This window comes from Solanum stenotomum, chromosome 5 (genome assembly GCF_019186545.1).
Source record: "Solanum stenotomum isolate F172 chromosome 5, ASM1918654v1, whole genome shotgun sequence".
Taxonomy (NCBI): Eukaryota; Viridiplantae; Streptophyta; class Magnoliopsida; order Solanales; family Solanaceae; genus Solanum; species Solanum stenotomum.
Genome location: NC_064286.1, coordinates 7,602,034 through 7,622,798, shown reverse-complemented (window position 1 = coordinate 7,622,798; position 20,765 = coordinate 7,602,034). Strand labels below are relative to the sequence as shown.

Genomic DNA, 20,765 nt, shown 5'->3' with positions numbered 1-20,765 from the left:
AGCTCCGCCCCTGCATATAACAATGGCAGATGTATTGGAAATTACTCTAAAAATCGAAGAAATAAAGGAGGTTGTCCGACTTGGAACATAGGGATATTCAATCCCCAGCATCTCTTCTTCACTGTAGGTTAGGGATGAAATCTTTCTTTTTTGCAAAATACATACAAAATGGACTATTTCGGATAAGATTGAAAAAATGGACACATTTTGGTTATAAGGTTGGGCCGCTATAGAGCGTAAAAGATCCAAGAAAAATTCGCAAATACAAGTACTACATAGCTCAATAGTAGAATCTTATGACAAAGTTATGAACTTCTAGCGAAATTTCCAATGGAACCAGCACAAAATCCTCAAACTCCACCTCCATGACCCTGCACAAAATTAGCGATACACAACTTAAGGAAAACATGCAAGAAAATAAATGGACAAGCATGACGAATTCAGTACAAACTGCTTTAAAAGCAGTACTTAGACGAGAACGACAATATTATACTCCCATATTTACAACACTAACTGTTCAGGGTTACATTTTATTGTGGTACCATATTCAAAGTAAAAAAATAAAAAAAGAGAAGGTATCACTATGTTTTAGCCATTTAAATTGTCGAGGTCTTATGTCCCTTTTACAGCGGTTAGCAAAACACTTCACAGTCCAAAATGTCCCACATGGTCTATTGGCATTTTGGCAAAGGTATTGTTATCGGGAAAAGTCAAGGCCAAGCTTTCAAGGATACAATACAAGCAATTGAGCAAATAATACACAAATATGACCATAATACCTCTAAAAATGAACTTAATTACTCCAATCAATCAGTTAACTGGAAGCTTGCTCTCTTTCTGGCTTCTATATAGTAGTAATTATCCCTTACCATGTACTTCAGACAAACATAAAGCAAAGAATTGGCTCCGCAGTGATTCAAAAAAGAAAAAAAAAATGAACACGAGCAGGAGATAGTATTTACATTGTAATGGTGCCACGGTTAGTGTTTGGTCACCTGAACCCATATTTCCAACTCTACATAGCCTTTGCCAAAGGAGTACAGGTTTTCTTTCTGTCCACTCCCAGGAACATTAAAAGACTTCATGAACTTCCTCCTAACTTAGCACCACTAGTAAATCTAGTGGAGTTCCCACATGGAACACCCTATAATAATCCTTTTTCATGTGGAACATTATATACATAAATATACTAACACTGCCCTCAAGCTGGTGCATAACAGTCCGTTAGGATTGGCTAAAAAAAAGTAGTTTTTAAGTCAAAAAATAAAAAGTCAACCTTAAATGACTTTTTATCAACGTTGCTTTGTTCTCATCTTTGATTAGTTTGGTGTTTACTTTTATCAACCAATGAAATACCTATGGTTACTTGTACAAAGAGCATGCCGGGGTTACTACGCTCACTGCGTACTTACATTACAACCTGAGCTTCTTCTTTTAACTTTGAACCTCCTAAGCAAAATTCCTGGGTTTCGCCACTGCTCCCGCTAAAAATGACTTACAAGTAAGTTTGACCAACTTTTAAGCCAATCCAAACAGGCTCTAAGTCATATGTACCAAGCTCGTTACAAACGTAACTTATACGAGGACATGTGAGGAACTTAGTGAAAATACTTGCAAGTTGATCTTTTGACTTCACAAATTTAGTAACAATATCTTCTGAAAGTATCTTTTCCCTGATAAAATGATATTCAATCTCAATGTGTTTAGTCCTCTCATGAAACACCAGATTTGATGCAATATGGAGAACCACTTGATTATCACACAAGTTCCATCATAATGATTTCTCCAAAATATAATTTTTTGACTCATCGCTTGATCCAAACTTGCTCACAAGTTAATATAGCCATTGCTCGAGATTCTATTATTGTACTTAGATTGAGAAACCACATTTTGTTTCTTTCTCTTTCAGGACACTAAATTACCTCTTATCGTAACACAATATTTAAGTGTGGAACACCTATCAGAAGGTGATCTTGCCCAATTAGTTTGTGTATCCAACAATCTGCTCATGGCCTTGATCCTCAAAAACCAATCCTTTGCTCAAGGTTGATTTTACGTATCGATGAATACCAACAATTGCATTCCAGTGACTATCACATGGGGAGTCCATAAGCTGACTAACAACAGTTGGAAGAAAGGCAATGTCAAGTCAAGTTACTATGAGAGAGTTCAACTTACCAACCAACCGCCAATATCTTCTGCGATGACAAAGAGGAACTCCCTAACATGGTAGAAGTTTGATATTCGGATCCATATATAGGATATATCGTTGATCGCTCTACAGCCTGTCATACCTGTCTCCTCAAGAATGTCCAGGGCATTACATTGTGTGATGACAATTCCTGATTTGACTGTGTGACCTCAATACCTTGAAAATACTTCAATTTGCCTAAGTTTGTTGTTAGGAAATGCTAAAACATATGTTGCTTCAGTTTAATTATACAATCTTCCTCATTGCCCGTGATGACTATATCATCAACATAAATGACTAAATAAATGAACAGATTATGAACAATATGTTGATAGAATAAGGTAAAATGCTCTCAAGAAAACCCTAAACCCTAGCAGCCAAAACTGACACTCAACTACGTTTCACGCCTCTAATGGCCACCCTGGTTAGCGGCACAATATATAATAATCTTTTCTATATGGGACACTTTAATAATCTTTTTCGTAATGGGATACTATATACATTAATACTTTAAACTATTGATCAAATTCTACTTGAGGCAAGCTTATGATGTCCATGATCCCACCAAACTCTTCATTTGCCGATAAAAAAACATGAGATTGCTCTAGAACTTGACATTCCCCTCGCTAAAATTCAGTGTCTCCACTGTTTCTTTACAGGTCTTCTTCAATCCCCCGAAACTCAAATCTAGGCCCGTTCAGGCTAAAAAGGTATCAAATCCATTGCAAGAACTTTTCACCACCACCATGTGTGGATTTTCCATCTATAGTTGCTTGTGGGCAACATCAAGCTTTAGAGAACTTACGCTCCAGTGCACGGAGAGAAAGCTTCATGCAAAACTTTAATGGGACATGATGCCATAGTAGAAGACACATGTAAAGTTGTGGCTATACAATACTGTTGAAGATAAAGACAAGGATGATAATCAAAACACCTAACCTACATTAATGTGGTCACTTAGTCTAATTGTAATCCTTGTAGGAATCTGTGTACAAGTCTTAGGGTCCTTGTATGAGTCTATGTCTAAGCATTGTATTAGCTAGCATAGAACTCTTGTGTTAGGTGAAGTCTACTGCAATATTCTCCTATATAAAGGAGTCATTGTAATCGAGATTATTATCAATAAATACACAGAATCAGTTTCTCCTAAACTAGAAACATGAAGCTTTAGAGAACTTATTGTTGCAGTGCACGGAGAGAAAGCTTCATGCAAAACTTTAATGGGACATGATGCCATAGTAGAAGACACATGTAAAGTTGTACCTTCACATACATGCACTGAACGAGAAAGTGATTACTTCGAGGCACATAGTGAGCCTGTGGTTCCAGTTGGATTGCTACCGCAGGAAGAATTACCAGTGGATGAAAGAACTCCTGCTTGTCGGCCATATTAGCAGATCTTCAAAGGGCACGATGAACAAAAGCCAAGAGAGATTGAGTTTGTGGGATTCCATAAAGAATATAAGCTATCAAGAATCAATTACTCCCTCCGTTTCAAAAAGAATGGCCTAGTTTGACTTGACACGGAGTTTAAGAAAATAAAGAAGACTTCTCAATCTTGTGGTCCCAAATTAAAGTTATGTCAAGTGTACCAAAACACCCTTTAATCTTGTGGCCTTAAACATGCCACGTGGAAAGCTGAAATTAAAGTGTTGCCAAAAAAGGAAAGGAGTCATTCTTTTTGAAACATATTAAAAAGGAAAGTAAGTCATTCTTTCAAAATAAAACCAACTCTCTAAGACTTCCAATTCTATGGATACTAGAACCCAGCTGGGATCTGAACAGCATTGATGCTTTACCATCAGAATCTACCCTACAATGGAGGGGAGAGGGTTGGTGCACATTTGCTAGGCACCACATAAGGAAATTCTAGCACATCCATTTATTGGAGGGTCCTTCTTTCATGTCGGAATTTGGTTAAGCCATTGAAACGTTACACATGGACATGTTGTTGCCTAGTCTTTGACTAGGGATTGAATGCAAGATTGCTAGAAGACAAAGGTTTGGTGATTGAAGTGAAGAGGAAAGAAGAAGATGGATCGTTTAGCAGAAAATGGAATAGCAATGTCCATAAGAGAAGCGATCGTTTCAGAGGAAGGGGCACAACTTAGAGCTTGAGCAAGAAAGGGTAGTGCCATTTTTGGAGAATGGAAGCTTCATGACTCCCACATCAGAAACTTTTGTTGAGTATTTGAAAAGTAATAATGAAATTAAGGTTAAGTCATCAACCAGAAAATTACTGATGGTGTCCCACATTGGCTAAAGGATAGGAATTGAATGGTCTTTCCTCATGAGTTGGCTTTTGGAATTGAATTAGGCCCAAGATCCATTTCTTTACATAATAGCAGAGTCAAGCCCATCCTAATTCATTGTTTTTGATCTTGGGCCCCCCATCTAATATTGTCTACGCTCCAGATGTCCAGTCCTGGGCGTATCGGCTTAAGGATGGGAGCATGGACTCCTTATATGGTCTTAGACAATCCTCCCCTCATGAGTTGGCTCTTTTGAGATTGAGTTAGGCCCAAGATTCATTTCTTTATCAATTACAAATCATTTTTATGTTCTCAGTGCTTGCCAATTTGTAATCTTGTTCCAAATTTGTACAACTTGAAATAATCTACAACTGTCCAACTGTGCAGCAATTCTAAAAAATATATGTTATAAATAATGCATTTTTTTCCCTTTTTCATGTTTTTATCATCCCGCACCCCATGCACTCCTTGACAGTGATGTAGGTAAAACTATTTTAGTTATTTAGGATGCACCCGTTATATTTTAAAACATGCACCTATATTCTACAGGTTGAAGAAACTATTTTAACCCCCCCCCTTTCAAGACCTATCAACTGGCTTTCTATAGTATCAAGGATTTATTTTCACGGAAGTGTCTAGGTTGAATAGCTCCTATAGTGTTTAAGATACAACAACAACAACATACAGCATACCCAATGAAATCCCACTCAGTGGGGTCTGGGGAGGGTCGAGTGTCCGCACACCTTACCACTACCTCATGGAGGTAGCCTATAGTGTTTAAGATGCTTTATCAAAATATTACATGAAAACTGTCTAGCTACACAAGCTTGCAAAATAAAGTAAATGACCATCTAAACAAGTTCTTTGATGCAATACAAAAAACGAACTTAGAAACTTTTCTAGGTAGAGATATTCACAAGCTAAAGTTGCACTCATTACTTAAAACTGTACAATAATGTGTTGAGCAGATGAAAAAGACAAATCAAGGAAATCTAACCTCAAGACTAAGACATCTTCGTTCCAATTCACTGACTCCAAGGATCAGCCAGTGTGCCCCCATGCTGCTTGACTATTCGAACTGCTTGCAGAAGAATATCCTGTTGTGCTGAAAATAGTTTGTCCTTGCTCTAAAATACAAAAGAGATGGCAATTAGCTGAATGAAGAGAAACCCATTAACAAGATCATTGAACAGTTGACTGAAGAGTAACATTGGAAGCAAAAACTGATCACTGATATAATTGCACATGGAAATTGTCAGATACACAGCGAATACAATTACTTACAGACTCAACGCTAAAGACCGCGTCAGCATTTGTTCCAAATATCTTGTTGTGCATCAACCATAAGGCAGACCTCAAGATAAAAGGACTGGCTTTTTTTTGTATTATGTGATCAACTTTTGAGGTGCCAATTATAAGGCCAAAATTTGGAAAAATAATAAAATGTAGAGGCTGTGTAACCTAGATAGGTTCTTCAAGATAATTAAATCTACTATAATCATTTTTTCCTAAGAAGTTCAAAAAAGAATTCTAAAACATATTACCTCCAGTTATTCTCTATGCTGGAAGCCATTTCCAAGTTCAAAATAAGAAAAAGTCTACATCATTGTTCTTTTCTCAAGGATCCGATGATGTCTAAAGGGAAACTACATCTTGTAAGAATTCTTCTTTACACCAAAAATGAAAAGTAAAAGATCAAATTTTCTGGATAGAACTACTTCTTTCAAAACACCTCAAGTTTCTTTTTCCCTTCCTTATCGTCCACCAGAAAAAAAATTCCACCATTTCTTCTGCCTTCCATCCCATGTTGTTCCAGCATTTTTAAAGTGTTCTCCAGTAGCCTTTGGCATGACCCATTCGATCTCTTTCATGCATAAACATAAATTCCAATACTTTCTGAATCCTTCCATATAGATAACATCTTGAGCACAACTACATTCCCTTCTCCTCAGGTTATCATGTGTCAAGCATGCTTTCTTAACAACTATCCATGTAAAGGAAGACACCGTGTATGGTATTTTTACTTTACAAATATGTTTCCAAGGCCAAATATTTGTATGTTGTCCGGTGCCATTTAAAGCAACGTTGGCTAATTTAATTGTGTAAATTCTTCTTGTGTGCTGCTTCCAAAAAAAATTTATCTTCATTTGCTGTGGTTCCTTGAAATTGCTCCAGGACCTTGAAAAGTTCAGCTGTCCTATTGACCTCCCAATCATTAAGAATCTTCTAAGATTGACATTCCACCCCTGTGGTTCCCAAACTACTTGAATTGTTGCATCAGGTGTCTGAGTCAGACTAATTATGTCAGGGAAGAGTTTTTTTAAAGCTTGGGAACCAATCCAGTTATCCTTCCAGAAGAATATTTTCTGCCCATTTCCAACTTTGTGGCTGAAATTGTCAAGCAAGGGCCACAGTTTTCTGATGTATTTCCAGACACTAACTCAAAAAGGAGAGGTAACCAAGTAACCATTTTAGAACACCATTGTCCGTCATTCCCGTATTTAACATAAATCATCCATCTCCACAAAGTTTGCTCCTCAAAATTGTGTCTCCACAGCAATTTCATAAGTAAACTTGTATTGTGCTGCCTCAAGTTTCTTATGCCTAATCCCCCTTCCCTGACTGGTAGTAACAATTCCATTGTTCCAGCTTGCATATGGTGGACAATTTGGAAAGAGAGGAATGCAAGATGCTTTGAAGGCAGGTGCAATTCTATCCAGAAGATCAAGAGCTCCTGCATTTCTCTTCTCTATTTTTGGTGTAAAGAAAGTTAGTTGATGATGTTGAATCATTGCTAGACTTTATGGCCTCTTTGTAAGTTCTGTTTGAGGCTGTCTCTGTAGATATGATATACCAGGCCTTTTTTTAGGGTGCTGATGAATATAACATGTTACCAATTTCAAAAAAAAGAAGTAACTTCTCCTTCCCTTGCCAGATAATTTCTTCTCAATGCATCCAATCTCTTTTCCACTTTTTTTAACACCCAATCTCTTTTCCACTTTAACAAGGAAAAAGGAGACAACATGTAAGTGGGCAAATAATAAATACCTCCAATTATTCATTTTAAACTTATCAACAATTTTCTCTATTTCTGCCTACATTTTTTAACTTGTTTTTCCATTATAGTTCCTTTTATTTTGTTATTTTCATATTTTTTTTTCTTGAGAAGGGGGGCTAGGGTGGGTTCTATATAGGTTTTGGCAGAAACCACCATAGCTGAACTTGCACCAATCAAATTCTGAAGAACACTTGCTATCAGAAGATCAAGGATCTATCCACCTAAACAGATATTATCAAGTTCTGATTGTTGTTCGAGTATTACATGCTATAATGAAAATTATCTCGTCATTCAGCATTAAACACATGATAAATTGATTTATATTGTGCTAGTTGTTACAGTAGACATAAAGCTCAAGTAACATATATCAAATGAATTTCACAATGATAGTAGGAAAGACTGAAAAAGAGAAGGCATACCGCATATCTTAAGTTGCACCCGAGAGTTAACTCTGCAAATGTTTTTTCAATTTTAGACAAGTAGCAGTATGGTGCCTCCTTTTCCAAGAAAACATTTGGATTAGATTTGAGCATGCTCTTTACATCATCTGATATCTGGACAATCATATCAAAGTCTTCAATTTGGAAAGGAACTGTAGTGACCATGGCACGCCATTGAGCACGTGATTTATTCACAATCACCTGAAGTTTGCGCAACCATTCTGTCAAATTCACCTCCTCTTTCTTGTTTCTTTTTATTTACTACTATTTTTTAGGGTCCAGAGTGGGAGGAGAGGGAGGAAACTTCAAAAAAGTAAGAAATATCAGAGCATAAAAGACTAGAGCTATTAGAGACCTATAGATTAAGAATCTATAATATGATTATTTTTCACTTCCACAAAAAATAGAGAGATGAATCAAACTTTCAGTGCCTTCACAAAAAACTTATAAAATGCTCTCTCTAAGTGATCCACTATAGTGTCCATCCTCAGAAAAGAAGTATGCACACAGATAAGATTTTGAAAAGAAGTACGCACACAATGAAAGTTGATTACATGTAAATTGAAATCTAAACACATGGCTAAGATTATTATTTTTTATGACAAGGGAAACCCGCGGCGGCTACCCTTTGGGTGCGTACAGGGTAAAACCCCCGCTCCTATGCAATCGCTTGCAAACCACATAGAAGAGGTAACCCACACTAGGCAAGCCCGGTGCAACGAGCTCTACCCAGAAGGCAAACCCCTTGCTTTCGCTGGCAAGGGGTTTCGAACTTGAGACCTCCAACATGAAAGTCCCAAGCCCAAACCACTGGAATGATGGAATATAATGATCGAGTACTAACAGGAGGAACATGTAGATGCTTAACAACTGCACATGATTCATCAGTTGAGGGAGCATGGAATTCACAAGGATGGAACCTCTCTTTCATAAGGCAATTTAATGACTGGGAGATTGGTAGTGTGGCTGAAATGTTGAAGGTACTGAAGTTCTTTCACAGTACTAGGAATGTTGAGAATGATGGTTAGACCAACTATGTTATATGGAATGGAGTGTTGGCCAGTCAAGAACACTCACGTTCTGAAAATAAAAGTTGTGAAAATGAGGATGTTGCGGTGGATGTACGGGTACTAGGACAAATAGGATTAGGAACGAAGATATATGAAACAAGGTGGGAGTGGCCTCGGTGGAAGACAAGATGCGGGAAGCGAGGTTGAGATGGTTCGGGCATGTGAAGAGGAGATGCATGGATTCCCCAGTGTGGAGGTGTGAGAAGTTGGCTATGGATGGTTTCAGGAAAGGTGGATGTTGGATGAAGAAGTATTGGGGAGAGGTAATTAGACAGGACATGACGCAATTGCAGCTTACTGAGGACATGACCCTAAATAGGCGGTCATGTAGGACACGGATTAGGGTAGAAGGTTCTTAGGTAGTAGAGTGATGTCTTGCTTATACTTCCATACTCGTAGTCATAGTATTTCTCCTGTACTTTCTTGCCCTTCGATTTCTGTTACTATCCATTGTCTCTTTGTACTTCGATTAGCACGTTATTCCATTGTATTTATTGTTACTTTTTTCCAAAATGCTTTCTTAGTATTGCCATGATTTCTTCAATTCAGTTTTTTTTTTTTGATATGTGGTTCCTTGAATGTCTACCGGAAACAGCATCTCTAACCCCCAAGGTAGGGGGGTAAGGTCTTCGTACAGTCTACCCTCCCAGACCCCACTTGTGGGATTACATTGGGTATGTTGTTGTAGTTGATTAGATGTTGTACTAGGAATGTTGAGGATTTAGTTATATGTAACAGTGGAAGCAATAAGAGGTTTTCAGTCTGCTCTGCGTCTGTATGCTTACAGAAGGTGCTCACACTTCAGACTGGCCATGGAAATTTATCTGGAAACTAAAAGCCCTCTTTCAAGGTCATATGTTTTTCTTCATTAGTTGTCAGGAAAGCTTGTCTGACTCATGAAGTTTTACGGAGAAGGGGGATCCAACTGACTTCCAGATGTTTTTTGTGCCAGGAGATGGAAGAAAGCAAGAGCCATCTCTCCTTGCACTGCAATAAGACTAACTGATATATGTTACCATTATCAAAAAAAAAATTAACTGATATACTATGGTAGTTGTTCCTTGACTTAACACAGATTCAGTGGGTCATTCCAAAGAATACCAAAGACCTTCTATGGTGCTGGAACAATATGAAAACAAGGAACAGAAAGATGTTGTGGAGGAGAATGGCCCAAGCATGTATTTGGTGGACAGCGTGAGGAGAGAACCAGTAGACGTTTTGAGGGTAGAAGTGGTTCCAAACGAAGAATTAAGCTGAACTGTTTCTTGTCTTTTCAATTCTGATATAAAGAGAACTATATAGATGATGAAGAATAACTCGTGAATCTTTGATTCCTAGTAAGATACAATGCTCCGGTAATCAGTTTGTATTTGATTACCAATACCGATTTGGTGCTGACAAATCCAATGTTACCTTTTCAAAAAAAAAAGAGGAACATGATGTAGATGTCACAAATTACTTGGCTAAATACCTAGATAGTCCCTTAAACATGGCATAATTTGTTAGATAGACATCTCAAATCGACAACAATGTGTGTCTTTAACACGGGGGTCAGCAAAACACAGTGCATGAAAATTACGTGCTGATGAAAATTAAACTTTAGAATCTAGTTGTGCTTTTTTTTTCATTTAAAAATAGCATGATATATGAGTTGCTTGATGCATTTTAAAACTATCTAATGTGTTTGGGCATGTCTGAGCTAGATTGCTATTTTAAAGTATCTGACATTGGCCACAAAAGGTATTAGCTATGTATATTTATATTGTTTTGTGATATTTCACCAGTTATTAAATTCCGCATGTCTATTTAGCAGTTCTTAGCAGTTGATGATAGTAGAGCATGTTTGTGATCTGTTAATGATACTAAGCATGCCTATTCAGTGGAATTTGATATTTGGTATTTCTGATTTAGTAGTTGTAATACTTGTTTGTGATTTGCCCTATATTACTTGGGGTTAGATGTTGGGATAATTATCTCGCACTGCTTCTTTTAGCTAGGCGTGTTATGCCACTAAGCAGATAGCGACTCGACAATACTGAACACTTATCGGGTAAGACGAGTAGTCGATGCACCACATCAGGTGGGTTAGACAGGCAGCAAACACACCGAAGACAGGTAAGACATGTGGGCTAACGAATCCAATGCTTCATAGAGAAGCAACAGCTAGATGTTTATTTGTTTGGTACAATTTCAACAGCTTGACCATACCTATGCATCTTATTCTATACTGTGATTTAGTTGCTTACTTGTATAATCTGTTATTTTGTTGAAGCTGTATATGCTATTATGTACTGCAGTTTCTAAGCTTGTCCCAGGGGTAAGACTGGAGTGGGTCAAGGATCTTACTATGTCCTTTTTTTGTTTTTTTTCGACAAGAACTAACCTGACCTTAGGCGAGCACTCCTCCAAAGTGCAATGGAGGTCACTAACCTAGGCCATGGGCCTGCATGATTGCCCATTGACCCTGTCCAGGTAAGTATCTTACTAGGTCATTTTGACTCACCATTTAGTGCTCTGTGCAGATACTATTGAGGGTATATAGTTGTTGACTGCTAAGTTGCTTGTCCTGTTCAGGTGACCCATCCACCCGTCTGAAGCAATGCGTCGTCAGCTTCTATCTATTTACTGTCTTTCTTTTATGTCATATCGAGTTGCATCTCCTATTGTTGTATCTCATAACCTTAGTGACTCCATGACTTAAGAGATATTTGGGAATCATTGGTTTTAGTTGATTTTGTACTCCTTTTCATTTATTTTATTACGAGAACGCTTTTACATCCAGTATTCAGCATGCTTCCGTGTATTCTAGCAATTCATAGCATAGCCTGATACGCCTGGTGTGGGTAGTAGCTCATTGGATACCAGTCACAGCCTAAATGCTAGATTTGGGTCGTGACAGGAATTCAACAAGGAAGTCCGAGGCCAATTAACCTCCTGAAGAACTCTTGGCTAGATCATTTTCCTTAAGGGGCTAACTAGAAGGGCATTTTTGTAATTTTGTCTCCGGGCTGTCATAACTATAAGTACTCATTCTCTTTGTGTTATTTCTTTTAGAATGAATTTGAATGAAGAAAACCTTCTGGGAGCTTAGAATATCTCAGTTCTTAACAACTTTAGTCACTTTAGTTAAGCTAAGATGTTTGAAGAATTATTCCTCTTTTACAGCTTAGTATTTAGTTTTCTTTCTTTAGGTATTTTAATGTTAGAATTCCAATATTCAAGTTGTGCTTTGGTTCTCCTCTTTTTATCTCTTAGCTTCTGAATCTGCTTCAGCTCATGTGAGCCACCTCGGTCAAGAAGAGGTGTCTGTCTGGTAACTAACTAGCTAGGTTAGAGTGACTAGCTCCAGTAACTAACTAATAGTTTTCTAGGTTAGAGTGACTAGCTCCAGTAACTAACTAATAGTCTTCTAGGTTAGAGTGACTAGCTCCGGTAACCAACCAAGAGTTTTGTTTGGCCAAGTTACTAAAATCAGCTTATTTTGGAAAGTGCTTTTCAAAAGTACTTTTGGTTAGAAGTAGTTTGTGTAATAAATTTAAAAGCACTTTTGAGCAGCAACAACTGTTTGGCCAAACTTTTTAAAAGTGCTTTTTGTAAGTGTATTTTTTTCAGAAGTGTTTTTCAAAAAAAAAGTGCTTTTAGGGAAAACTACCTTTTTTATCTTATGAAAAATGATTTCTGCTACTCCCCAGAAGCACTAATTTCCTCCCAAAAGCATTTACCAAACACCTCGCTTTCTTAAAATAAGCAGTTTTGGCCTCCTAAAAGCTTAGCCAAACAGGATATAACTAGTAGCACGTTTGGACAAGCTTCAAAAACCAACTTATTTTGAAATGTTACTTTCCAAAAAATACTTTTGGCGAGAAATAGTTTGTATGTGGCCAACAAATTTAAAAAGCACTTTTGAACAGCAATTAGTGTTTGGACAAGCTTATTAAAAGAGCTTTTAAGTGTATTTTTCTCGGAATTGCTTATAGAGGAAGCTACTTTTTTAGCGTCTGATAAACAACTTCTGCTACTCCCCAAAAGCACTTATTTTCACCTAGAAGTTTGGCCAAACACCCCACTTTTTTAAAAATAAGCACTTTCAGCCTCCTAAAAGCTTGGCCAAACATGCTATTAAGTTAGAGTACCTAGCTAACAAATTGTGCCAAGTTTGAGGTGCTATCTACGTATTTAGCCAAATTATCTTCTAGAACCAAAAGCAGAACTTGAACTTGACCAGTTGAAACACGAGTTCCATGTAACCTTCTTTTATTATAATAAAATCACAAGTGATGGGTCAAACATAAAGAAATAGGAAGGAGAAAATCATTTGGGACGAAAGAGGAATAGAAAAAATAATTCCAAAGCAGTCTCTCAAAATAATCACGTGGAAGTGTTGGCCATAAAAGGGTAAAACCGAGGAATAAGCAGATATTATTAGTAGCTAGTTTTTTGTTGCTGCTAATGTTAAAGAGAATATTCTTAGCTGCTAGTTATAAGTTCACTTTAGTAAAACTAGAGAAAACACCTTTTAAGGGAACTAAAGATATAATCGTGCACAGATATCTGGACAGTTCTGCACCTTATGGAACAAAGAAGGCACAGCTTTAAGTCATCTTAACCTTCTATATGCAGTAGGTTAGTAGCTAGTGCTTAGGTGTAGCAACTCACGACCATGCAAGTTAATACTGGGTAGAGATCTAAGGTAAAAAGTCTCCCAAAAGTGATAACTTCCCCCAAAGAATGACGAAGAGTAGCTGGAACTCATCAGCTCCTTAGCTTTATAAGTTTATTGTATTTACTGAGCTGAGTAGCTGACAGTTCCCCTCCTTTTGTAACTTTGCATCTACTGGATGCCTTAATGATATCTCAGTTGTTTCATCAAAAAAGGAATAGTTAAGAAAACTCACCTGACTGGAAAATAGTGAATTTGGGACAATAACAGGGAATTTTTCTGCAGTCAACAATGATGTAGTAGTTAGCCCCATTTCAACCACTTGACCTTCCACTGATCCAGCCTGCAAAAGTAGTTTCTGTTAAACAACTCATAGAATAAATTAAATGTCATGTCGTCAGAAAAACAGGATTCGAGTTCCGATAGGTAGGAACACAATTATAAATTGTTGTTGATGAAAATATTCTTGTTATTCTTAATTAGATATCATTTTATTGTTAAACCAGATTTCAAGTCATAATTAAATATCATTTTATTTTCCATCAACCCCACTAAGGCACGTATACATCAGAACTGAACTTTTGAAATAATTGTCCATTCAAGTTCAGATAGCAAGCAGGATTTAGTTCGAAGCCTAGGGCATAAATGTACTACTTCCTTGCCTGCCTCACCCACTCCAATGTAATGCCTTGTGTTACAGTCCATCCATGTGAATGTTTCTAAATGTAAGTCCTTGTGTCACAGTCCATCTGTGTCCTTGCATCTTAGTCCATCCGTGTGAATGTTGCTACCCAAAAGTATTTACACTAAAGCCAATATAACTTGCAGTACTACCTATACTCTAGAATATATCACTCACTAAAACAATAATTCCACCAACTAGGGATGGACACTGAAATTCTGGTTTTCCACCCAACTTGTCAGGATCATGCTCAACAGCAGTCGCAAGTCTTCATATATTTAACACTCCATTCCATATCTCTTCAGTCTTTCTTTCCCTTTAACTACGTCATTATTACAATATCATGCTAATAGATGTAGCTCTAAGACTTGAATAAATAGTTTATATGCCTGGTCAAATGTGCTAAGTTAAATCTCTTTTTTTTCGAGAAAGTAGAATGTGCAAAGTTAGTCTTCAAATAGTATTTTCATTATCCACCATTCTGTCTTACTCTAAACAATCCAAAAGTTTTTTAAATAACTGTTAATATACTAAATAAAGGCCAGTCATGTATTTCTAATTTTTGCATAAATCGTGCTTAATCCTTAGATACTCGCAATAGCAACAAAAGGTGAAAGAAATTTCATTAACGATAAGAAGACTTTAGACATACTTTTATCGTGTCACCAACTGAAAAAGGTCGTGAAAGCTGTACGGAGAGCCCACTAAGAACATTGCCAAGGATGTCTCTAGCAGCAAAAGCAGTAGCCACTCCTGCAGTATTTATAAAAAAGGCAAAAGTGAAGAGTGAATTGGAACACAAACGAGGGATTATTAAAATAACTTTTATAATTTTTCAATTAATCATTGTCCACATTGCATCTTCATATACACCTATATACCAGCACAAACTAATATGCTCTCTATCAGTATCATTGTTGAAGTGATTGCTATTTGCTACTATTAAAGTTTTTTCTTTCTTTTTTGGATAAGTAGAAAACTGGGTAAGATCAACCAAAGTGGGTAACCATAACTGGATGGGTCTGGTAAATATCTATGACTCCTCATGGCCCTACAGAACCCACCATTTTCCTGAACAAAATTATTTCAAAATTTATGCACATATTCACATGCCCGCCAATAAGCAAATCTGTCCACTGTTGTATATCACATTGTGTGGTCCCATTCCTACTCTGGGAAGTCAAGATTCTCCAAGTTGATACGTCATCAGTAGAATGTAAAAACAACATGTTTAACATGTGTTCTTATGTAGAATGGTGGGGAAACTTTTCTCCACACAATGCTAGAAGATACATCAAAATATAACTCACAGCAGTTCCACACACACACACAGGAAAAAAGTAAATTAATAAAAACGACAATAACGACTACAACCGGAGACACCAAAGGAAAAATGCTAGATGATAAAACTTCAAGCACTAAAAAGGATAACAAAGTTAAAGAACTTTGGACTACTGTGAATAAAATGAGCAGAGAAGAAAATGAGGACAAGGAGCAGTTAGGCCTTCAAGAATTACACTAGCGTTTGGTCTTGAAAATTGTGAATATTTGAAAAAGTAGTTTTTGTTTACAAAGTCAAAAATGATATTTGAAATTGGTGGAGTTGTGTTTGGCCATGAATACAAGTAGGAGTTGTTTTTGAATTTTTGTGAATAATTTGGAGTAAAAAAAGTGAACAGCTTTTTGGGGTTCTCCAAAAGGAAAATTATCATAAATAATCACTAACAAGAATTTGGTTCTTTTTACGAACTTGATATCGATAAATCTGCGAATCTATAAATTCATTTCGGCTAATTGAACCTTCTCGAACTCTTTCTTTTTAAGAACCAAAAAGATTTGTGCTAAAATAACATATGCCAAGAAGAACAAAAGTCCTTGGACATGTAATGGATCTTGAAGTACTATTTCTGCATCTCCCTGACCAAATTTTCAGGAATTTAACTTCAAATTGAATTCCTGAATTTTCCAAAATTTTATGGACAAACATGTTTTCCGGAGTTCAACTCCAGAATAAAGTAAGAAAATTCATGGCCAAACACCCTAAATTTAAAAACATATGCAACAACAACATACCAAGTGAAATCCCACAAGTGAGGTGTGGGGAGGATAGAATGTACGCAAACCTTACCACTACCTCATGGAGGTAGAGAGGCTGCGTCTGAAAGACCCTCGGCTTAAGTGATACAAATCCCGATATAAAGAAGAAGACAATGAAGAGGATCGAAACAAGGAACAGTGCAAAAGTAGCCAAAACAGCAATAAATTCATGTGATAATCGAAATACCATAAACAACATACTACGATAGATTATTATTTAAAACATTGATAAAAATAGAAAACAAGAACTACAATAATACAAGTTGCCATAGCAAACACCACCCACCCTAAGCAAGACAATACTACTACACTACCTACTACCCTTCTACCCTAATACGTGTCTTCCACACCTTCCTATCTAGGGTCATGGTGACACAATCAAATATAGCAACCGTCAAATTTGCTAGTAATTATGCATGCCTTCCGTCAAGCTAAAGAACTTACATTAGTAAGATTCCATGGTTAGAGTGTAACTGAAATCTATTTGCAATAAATGGGTGGGTCCTTCACCCATCCAGACCTGCGCGGATCATGTTCATGGGCTAATTTTGCCTCCCCTAGATTCAAATATTTATCAAACTAAGGTGACCTTTTGTTTGTAGGAAACTTTCCACCTGATAGATAACAAGGCAGGTGGGAACCAAGCTAAGAAATCTCACCTCCAATACCACCAACGGTCAAAATAGATTGTACAGCTACTCCACAAACTTCAGCTAAAGTCATTAGCCCAAGGATGAAGAGGCCAACGGAAGAGATTCTGTCCAAAGTCAACAACCGATCACGGTCACCTACTTCAAGACTCTTTACAGCCAAAGCTCTGCTGATCACATTTGTTTTCCATCGTTGTAGAAACCAGACAAATGAAAGAATAGCAGCACCTCTCCAAGTCTGGAGAAGATATTGTGATGCAATAGTGCTTGGTGCCACCATCACAGCACTGCACATATACATACTTCAACTATAAAGACCTAAGCGATGGAACATCAAACCAAAATAATATGGAATAAACAGGTAAGAAATATATTACTAACATCTGTGAAAATGCCATGAAAGTGATTAAATATCGAACTGGATCCTCCATAGCACCCCAAATACTTTTCTCATACGAAACCTGCCCCCATATCGAGCTTCCAGGCAACAAAGCAGCTGGTCCTTGCATAGAATACTTGTGAAATCTCCTCAAAAGTCTTGAAAGCACCACCCAAGCCATTAAGGTACCAGTTAAAGTGCCACCAACAGGAACAATTACATCTCTCAGATAAGGGTGTGCATCAAGCACTTGTTCAACATAAGGAGTCATTTCCGAAGATGCCTCTTTCACTTTTTCCCCAGTAGAAGTCACAGCATCTGTGGCAGTTTGCCAAGCTTCCTTAATATTTCCAACCCATTCACTTCCACTTACACCACCTGTATCCATATCAGACCCACTTGCACCAGTTGAAACTTCTGAACCTTTAGGACCATCTCCTTTACTACTAAAAGACGATGAATACCATCGATTATTCCAAATGGGGCTAGTTACAACAATTGATTTACTTCCCCACAAACTTTTATTATCAGCTCTCCCACTGAGATATGAGGTAACATGACTGGTCCCACTAGCAGAGCGTATACCCCTTATATTAAAACATTTTGGGTCAGCATAATTTTTTGAATAGGTGGGTTCTCTAGAATGGAGATTACCATTTATGCAAGCATATGAAGGTCTGACATCAATCTGATTTGCTAATTTATAAGAGAAATTAAGGGTTCTCTTCAAAGTTGAAAGCCTAATAGCAGCCATCAATGTGTAGAGTTTGACCAAGAAATGTATATCTCAAATCAAATTCTGTTAACTTCAAGCTACAATGCTCATCTTCAATCTGCAACAAGTATTGAGCCAAAAGTTACAAATGGGTAACAATACATAAATCTTTAAAATATTCAAAACAAATACTTAAAAGGATCACTTCTACTTGGCTGTTAGGTGAAATAGAATGAGAAAGTTGACTAAGCAGTAGGGAAAAAAAAGAAAATTAAGATTCATATATGTGTACATATATGCATTATATATATGTATACACTAGCTATGGTAAACACTAAAAAGGCTTGACGCAGAAGTATATCACTTTTCAAATTAGATCAGGCACACCTACGAACACACCATATCAACATGATACCTATTACCTACTAAGTTTAGGGCTGACCGGCTAGGGAAATTAAAATGCCCTCAATTCTTTTGGTACCAATCAATTTAGGAGAACAACATAAGATAAAGCCAACCTATACTATCAACAAAGTCAGGTTTTATATAGAGTTAAGGCAAGCTTGCCCCATCTGCAAGGTGCATTTCATTTCATTCACCTCATCATTTTTAAGTAATAGATCAATTTTGGTTACGTTTTAACATGGTCAAAATTTACATTCTATTGGTGTATAATATACCACAAATTGTAATAAATTACAGCTGAAAATAAAATGAACACAAAATGAATAAAAAATGTATTCAGATTGCGGCGCAGATATCTCGCTCTCTTTAAGGATATTAGCCCATTGCGATATAATCTACACCAATTCAGTAGTATAACTCTTGACTTGTTCCGTCCAATATACAACAGCCCAACAACGTCATATAACTCAAACAACTCTGGATTAGTTGAAGAGTCCAAAGCTCAACCATTAGAACACTTTTCTTCAATATAAAAGTACTCTCTTTTATATAGTAAATTAGTTGAAGACTTAGAACAGTTTCTTTGTCTCAACTCTCTCTTTCACTACACTAACCTCACTACACACTACAATATTTTCTCATACTTCTCATTTTTTTCATTATATATATCCTTGTACTCAAAACAAAGTAAGATCACCACAGTTTATAGGTGAGGAATTCTTCCTTGCAATGAATAGGAAGAATGTGGGTAATAATATGGGTAAATGAATACAGGAATTATGTATGGGAGGTTACATGAGTTACAAAGCATAATGAGGTAGAATAATGGGCAAATAATGTATTAGAGGTTATAGGAGTTTCATAAGAACTTATTGTCACATTCTACCACTAACTCATATAAATTAATATTATTATTACAATACTAAAATGTATTTTGCTCCAACACATTCCAATAAGAATGAGAAAGCAACATCACGTTATATTATGTAAGTACTTTTATCATTAGAAAAAGCAAAGAAATATCAACCTATAACATGAGCCCTAACATCATGGCAGCAGTAATTTACCTAAAGTTGGGGAACCTAAAGCAAAATAATTAGCAGGCATTTAGAGTTTATCAATACATGTGAAGTGAGGTAAAGAATTTGATCCCATCTTTTTTCCACTTAACCTTATGTATTTAGGTTGCTTGTTCAAGTTTATAGTATCTGCAATTTGCATTGTGTCCTCTAGAACCATGTAAAAATCTGTCATTTTAGATGGCATAATCGACTGTGCAAAGGTCAGTTGATTTAGGCATATTATCAAACAACCTCAAGGCATGAATGAGCAAAGCTGATTACTAATATCCATGTGAATCCAGCAATAAACTATTCAAAAGAACCTAAAAACTACCACATACCCATAAAATTTGATTAACAATAACTAGTCCAATAAAAAAAAAGAGCAAAAATTCAGAAAAACTCACCAGAAATTATGAAAATAAAGCACGCATCAGAGACACTTGGAACTCAAATTGAAAATTTCGAACAAAAATTTAAAAAATGAAAAATATCAACTACAGATGCATGAGTATGCCAAATTTACTAATACACCAAACAAGATGAGAAAAAAACTTCAAAGTGAACTCACCAGAAAGAGCAATCAATGCAAGCAGCAATTGTGAAGCAGGCAAATTAAAGCAGAATCAGAACAAGCGAACTGCAGGAAAGAAACAGTAGAAGCAGAGAAGTGTGACAGAGAGTAAGCAATTTGGTTCGTTTATAGAGCGTAAAGTCAACAGTAGCGTCTGGAGAAAAAATGTGTAAAGGATAAAGGGGAAGGCTCAATTTAACAATTCACCATTAAAGGGGCAAAGCATAGTAAAAGAAAAATACAGTGTGACTTGCTCGGCAAGATTTGGGTTTGTTCAGGCAGGCACCGAATCAAAAGGAAAATGGAAAAACAAAGAACGAGGGAAGCATGAGCTTTTTTTCTTTTTGTTTTCTTTTTCTTTCGATAGAAAAACTAAAAAATCATTATAATCAAAAACTTGTCTTTTAATTTAGGGAAAAAGGATAAATATACTCCGAACTTTTAAAAATGGTATGTATATATTCTTCATTATATTTTGAGACTATATATACCCTTGCCGTCTTATTTTTGGGTCATATATATCCTTACAAC

At 36.6% G+C, this 20,765-nt stretch overlaps 1 protein-coding gene and 2 pseudogenes across 2 annotated transcripts; 1 reads left to right on the top strand and 2 right to left on the bottom strand.

Moving 5' to 3' along the window:
- Positions 1–142: 142 nt before the first annotated feature.
- LOC125865039 (mechanosensitive ion channel protein 1, mitochondrial-like) lies at positions 143–20,608 on the bottom strand. Of its 2 annotated transcripts, XM_049545192.1 has the most exons (9): positions 20,477–20,608; positions 20,232–20,300; positions 17,482–18,312; positions 17,110–17,387; positions 15,006–15,106; positions 13,907–14,014; positions 7,921–8,142; positions 5,441–5,570; positions 143–371 (listed from the first exon to the last, which is right to left on the bottom strand). In XM_049545192.1, exons 3-8 carry the CDS (start codon positions 18,231–18,233, stop codon positions 5,469–5,471), a joined length of 1,563 nt encoding a protein of 520 aa, XP_049401149.1. In that variant the 5' UTR covers positions 18,234–18,312; positions 20,232–20,300; positions 20,477–20,608; the 3' UTR covers positions 143–371; positions 5,441–5,468. The 2 variants fall into 2 exon arrangements, with proteins under 2 accessions (XP_049401149.1, XP_049401148.1); XM_049545191.1 differs by having other exon boundaries at positions 20,232–20,514.
- LOC125863630 (soyasaponin III rhamnosyltransferase-like) lies at positions 432–4,454 on the top strand (annotated as a pseudogene).
- On the bottom strand, positions 11,372–11,491 carry LOC125866447 (U1 spliceosomal RNA; annotated as a pseudogene).
- Positions 20,609–20,765: the final 157 nt, after the last annotated feature.